The following is a 6,000-nucleotide window of genomic DNA, read 5'->3' as shown; positions in this document are numbered from 1 at the left end:
AACCCCAAACCCCAAACTTAACCCCAACCCAAAGCCTAGCACTAAACCTAGTCCCAACCCCAACTCTAACTCCAACCCCAACCCTTAACCCCAACCCAAACCCCAATCCAACCTCAACCCTAACCCCAACCTAAACCCCAACCTCAACCCAAACCCCAAACTCAACCCTGAAACCTATGTGAAACCTATGTGAAACTCTAGCCCTAACCCTACCACTATGCCACCTGGTGGTCACTTTAATGTACTGCTATTGTACTTGGGAAATACCACCATCTAGTGGTCGTTTTAATGTAGTGCTACTCTACTTGGGAAATACCACCATTTAGTGGTCATTTTAATGTACTGCTATTTTTACTTGGGAAATACCACCATCTAGTGGTCACTTTAATGTATTGCTGCTTCTGACGATGGATGACACTTTTTTCGCCGCGACCCCCCCCACCCCCAACTGTCCATCACAGTTGTCCTTAATTTGTTTTTATTTTTGTTTTGTATTTGATATTAGTCAAGAGGAGTTTAGTAGTACCTGTTGTTGTCAGTGACAACAGTATTATAGGTATAAGCTATAAAAAAACACAAAGAGGTTGCTTTTAACCTTCAGCCAAGTTTTCAATCATGTGATAGTTTTAATGTTTTGGCTTATATTGTAATTAGTGTTAACAAGGTATATCAGATGAATAAATGTTCTTAAATTTTACAGTTTATTCCTGTAAAAAATTAAGCTCCCAACATGAATTATCCATTATTTTAACACTTCAATACTGTAATTGTGACCTCATTGTATTGTCTTTCATTTGAGCGCTGTGGAGAACAGGGATTTCGTTTGTTGGTGTCTACTGTCATCTAGTGGTCACTTTAATGTATTACACCATATTCAGTACGACACCTCACGTAACCCTACTGCCATCTAGTGGTCACTTTCTCATTGCAAGAACAAAAGTCTTCAAAGATTCTAACCCAAACTTCGGCTGTTATTTGCTACAGGATGTCGGGCCAACTGGCCACAAGCTTTTGTTGGAGAGGGGAGGACTTGGGAGAGAAGGACTTAGTTTCATCCTGATAGGACTTACCGTTCTTCAGTTATTTCGTTATAGTGATAGCAGCTATCAAAGCTCCTCCAACCTTAACCCTAACCCCTAACCCAACCCAACCCTAACCCTCCTAACCCTCCTAAACCTAACCTAACCCTAACTAACCCCAACCCTCTAACCCTAACCCTAACCCAACCCAACCCTAACCCTAACCAACCCTAACCCTACCTTAACCACAACTCTAACCCCCTAACCCCCTAACCCTAACCAACCCTAACCCTACCCTAACCACAACCCTAACCCCCTAACCCTAACCCTGACCCTAACCTCCTTGACCCCTATACCTAACCCTAACTCTTTAATGTACTGCTTAGGAAATACCACCATCCAGTGGTCATTTCAATGTACTGCTACTCGGGAAATACCACCATCTCATGATCATTTTAATGTACTGCTATTCTACTTGGGAAATACCACCATCTAGTGGTCATTTAATGTACTGCTACTCTCCTTGGGAAATACCACCATCTAGTGGTCATTTTAATGTACTGCTATTCTACTTGGGAAATACCACCATCTAGTGGTCACTTTAATGTACTGCTATTCTACTTGGGTTAGGGACGGACGTTTTTTGCCGGTTACGCCCACTTCCGGTGGTCACAGGAAGTCGGGGGTAGTCCCAAACAAAAGTCCGTGCCCACTTCTGGGGGGGTCAGCCTCGGGAAAAACTTGATACGATGTACCGTTCTCGAGTTATTTGCGGATGATAGCAGCTATCAAGACCTCCTTCACCCCTATACCGATGTGAAACCTAAGTGAAACCTAAGTGAAACCTAAGTGAAACCTTCCCAAACACCTCTTATGGTGACCTGGCACTTAATTAATGTACTGCATGTGCAGAATTTTTTTTTAATTTATTGAATGAATATTTGATGTAAGTCTTTAATATCATAAAAGTCAGACAGGATATATGTATGATTTGTCTTTATTCTAGTTACCGATAAACAGCATTGGCTTTGCAGCAGTGTGCTGATTGATGTTCAGCTGTCAGGGACGTTTGAAGGAGAAGGTTCTGCAGTGGTTCGCTGGTAAGCACACAGTTGAAACACACCTAAGAGACATAGGGAGTCGATATTATAGTGACATGTGACCTGATTCTCAAACTGTGGTACAAGTACCCATGCTGGGTCATTTCGTGATACTTCTTGCGGCGTCTTTTGTTGTACTTTGTTTTTCCTCCTTTGCGCACCCTTTGTTTATTATTAAATACCTTTTTAGTACTTTTTCCTTGGTCCCTGCTCTGGTGTCTTCAACACCTGGCACCAGTGCCACCCAGAGTAACAACAGCAGGATGATGCAGCCACACAGACACTGCATCTTGTTTTGAGAATGCAGACTTCACACGGCATACAAGTGTTCCAATGTTGTAAATCCATCCCATAAAACCAGGCTTATGATCAGTAATATTCACCTTTATATTATATTATATATATATATATATTTAACTTTATATTTTTACATTTATTACTCTTTTGTACGCTGTAAAAGCAGGCGATTAAACATGACACTATGGAGATGTGACTTGCAAGGAGACAGGAGTCGAGGCACTTCACTAACAGCTAACGGCTACAGCCGCCACACGACCCAGAACCGGAAGAACCCTTGGTGATTGTCTCAAAGTAACAATATTGAGGGTCACCACACAGCCCTCCCCAGAATTTACACAAAAAAACAGCAAGACAAGATCTAGTGGCCATTATGGCTGCACAGGAGGACCCTCCTGCAGGGGCAATCACAGGCCTCTGGCCTGAGCCTGAACCAAAGGTTGACCACGACGAGAGAACCTGGCCATGGACGTCCCATCAAAGACCAGGCCAGACAAGTTTGGCAACTACCATCCTACCGTACCAACCTTTAACCCCTACATTTATTTATTCAAACAAACCACAACAAATGATGAATATGAGAAATACCTGCAGCAAAAGCCAGGATGACGGCCACCCAGCCGATGATGTAGGACCAAGAGAATCGCCAGTCCACAAAGCGTTTGCCAAAGAACGTCACCGTCACTCCTGTGTAGATAGAGAGAGCCAACAGCGCAAGAAAACCTGGCAACAACAAATAATGAATGTTGATATTTGACATGCAGAATAATATTGTATAAAATCATATTGTATGTGCATGCTACCTGAGAGGACCAATGCGATGCCCCCCATGCGGACTCTCTTGTTCTTGGTTCCGTTGGTGAAAGCGCTCAAGCCAAGCACCACACCAGCAAAACAGCTGAGCACAGCCAACAACATGAAGGCCCGAGTTGCGTCCCAGAAGGCTGTGGGTCACATGATCTTTTAGAAGGCTGAAAATGGCCACTTGTTTTTCATAGATGGCAAATCCTTCACATTTTAGCAACTATTTTATAATAGCTTCTCAAGGGACAATACTATCAAAATGATATTTGGATGCAACTTAGAGTAGTCAGTGTACAGCTTGTATAGCAGTATAGATTTACTATCCACTGAAAATAACTTTGCACACAGTCATTGTTGTGTAAATTGCTGGCAAAAAAAAAAAATCTTCTTTAATCATATGCACTTACCTACAGTTATGGTGTGAGCATGACATTTGTGGTTGATGCAAAACCTCCAAAGCCCCTGATTGGCCGAGCTGCCCGAGTAACGATACTGCATCCAGAAGTCGGTCGCAGTGGAGACGATGAGGAGCACAAGTGCAGCCACACCACAGAGCGTGCCTCCTCCTGCCAGAGTGTACAGCATGGTGGAGACCTATCCTGATACAGATGGTAGGAGGGTGGAAGAAGGTCAAATCAGATGAGTCTGAAGGTCACGCTTTATCACCATGGGGTTACTAAATTTAACGATGTGGATTAAAAATATTATTATGGGCCTTCAAAAAAAATTACTATTATATTTTGCCACCACTGCTGGCAGGAGAAACCATTCAAAGGATGATTGTAGAGACTCTGCTATTTATATTCTGTACCATTCTGTGTAACCAAGGCAACATAATTGACAAGCAAATTTATTTTTCATGTTAAATCGTGGGTATGCTGGAGCCTATCCCAAATGTTTTCAGGCGAGAGGCGAGGTACACCCTGGACTGGTGGCCAGCCAATTCCAGGGCACATATAGACAAACAACCATTCACACTCACATTCATACCTATGGACAATTTGGAGTCGCCAATTAACCTAGCATGTTTTTGGAATGTGGGAGGAAACCGGAGAAGCCGGAGAAAATCCACGCATGTACGAGGAGAATATGCAAACTCCACACAGATATGCCCAACGGAGATTCCAACCCAGGTCTTCCCCATCTCTTGACTGTGTGGCATGCTGACATGCTAACCACTCGTCCACCGTGCGGCATACTCGCAACATGACATTTTGTAATTTCAGTCAGTTGTTTGACAACACTTGGGATGTTACCAGATAGCAGGGCTGTCCAATGTCTGACCCGGGGGGGGTTTTTAGTGGCCCCTGGCTATTTTCTGTAATGATATTTTATTGTTTCACATATGTAATCAAGTAAATAAATCCATTATTGTCAAAAGGTATTGTCAATATTTTTTCGATTACTATTAATTGTATTATTCTGTGTTTGGCCCTCGTTGAGGAAACTCAGAAAACTCCCCTTTTAAAGCACATGGAATGTACAATAAAAACAAAATGACGTGTTCATTTCTCTCAGGTTCACAAAATGGTTTGAGGCCAACAAAACACTTGACACAGCTGTCGGACAATGAGAATGCATGATAGGCTGTTCCCAGCCATTGTTCACCACTAATCCCCCTCTGCGCGACACAGAAGTCAGCACTAGCCGTCAAGCCAAACACACACTCGTACTTTCAATTATGTCTAATATTCTCGTTCATCCAGGGCTTTGTAGTCTCTGGACTGTTGAGACGTTTCACCTATTAAAGACGAGACAGGACAGCTTTTGTCTAGTCTGGCTGTCTAGTCAAAAGTGTATTCACATTCCTATGTGCGCATGCAAAACAACACAAAAAACAACACAAAACACTCAATTAACTTTCTACCCTAAACAAGATTCAACAACAAGTTCAAACCTATTTAAGAAACCAGTGAACCACCTCGGAGAGTCAAGTTTAAAAGGTTGTGAAAGTCCAAGTTTTTGCGATACCTGTTGCTTGCTCGATCTCTTCAGGCAGGCTGGCTGGTGTTAAACAGCATGCGTATGCTTTTTAAGCCCCCCGAACATCGGTTGCCATTGTCCCCCCTCACAAAGGAGCGAATGATCGAGCGCAGCATGTGAGTGATGACTCTTTTACCCTCCAATGACCTTCATCACTCCAATAAAAACATATGTGGTCATCTTCATTCATATCTGGCAACCAACCTCAAGTTCCTCCTCTGGTTTCTCAATCGAGACCCTAAAGGAAGTTTATTCGTTGAATTTCAGTGCTGCATTTTGAACTGTGTTGTCCCCTCAAGTCCACAATGTAAGCACAACATGATCAAGGGAAAGCATCATAGGGTCATCTGTAACCCATCCATTCATCTATTTTCTATACCGCCTATCCTCACGAGGGTCGCAGGCATGCTGGAGCTAATCCCAGCTGTCTTCGGGCGAGAGATGGGGTACACCCTGGACTGGTGGCCAGCCAATCACAATGGACATATAGACAAACAACCATTCACACTCACACCTATGGACAATTAACCTGGAATGTAGTATGAGTGAGTACCAGCGCACGGGGAGAACATACAAACTCCACACAGAGATGCCCGAGCTGGGAATCGAACCCAGGTCTTCTAGCTGTGTGGCCTGCGCACTTCATTCATTCATTCATTTTCTACCGCTTTTTCCTCACGAGGGTCGCGGGGGTGCTGGAGCCTATCCCAGCTGTCTTCGGGCGAGAGGCGGGGTACACCCTGGACTGGTCGCCAGCCAATCACAGGGCACATATAGACAAACAACCATTCACACTC

General features: G+C 43.6%; 1 protein-coding gene across 2 annotated transcripts; it reads right to left on the bottom strand.

The window, feature by feature from the left end:
- Positions 1 to 2,000: 2,000 nt before the first annotated feature.
- Positions 2,001 to 5,285, bottom strand: lim2.2 (lens intrinsic membrane protein 2.2). 2 transcript variants are annotated; one of them, XM_058073501.1, is made up of 5 exons: positions 5,192 to 5,285; positions 3,628 to 3,819; positions 3,220 to 3,360; positions 3,005 to 3,139; positions 2,001 to 2,142 (listed from the first exon to the last, which is right to left on the bottom strand). In XM_058073501.1, exons 2-5 carry the CDS (start codon positions 3,803 to 3,805, stop codon positions 2,072 to 2,074), a joined length of 525 nt encoding a protein of 174 aa, XP_057929484.1. In that variant the 5' UTR covers positions 3,806 to 3,819; positions 5,192 to 5,285; the 3' UTR covers positions 2,001 to 2,071. The 2 variants fall into 2 exon arrangements, with proteins under 2 accessions (XP_057929484.1, XP_057929485.1); XM_058073502.1 differs by having other exon boundaries at positions 3,628 to 3,814; positions 5,192 to 5,224.
- Positions 5,286 to 6,000: the final 715 nt, after the last annotated feature.

Source organism: Doryrhamphus excisus, chromosome 5, assembly GCF_030265055.1.
Source record: "Doryrhamphus excisus isolate RoL2022-K1 chromosome 5, RoL_Dexc_1.0, whole genome shotgun sequence".
Classification (NCBI taxonomy): Eukaryota; Metazoa; Chordata; class Actinopteri; order Syngnathiformes; family Syngnathidae; genus Doryrhamphus; species Doryrhamphus excisus.
This window is presented reverse-complemented; position numbering and strand designations above follow the sequence as displayed.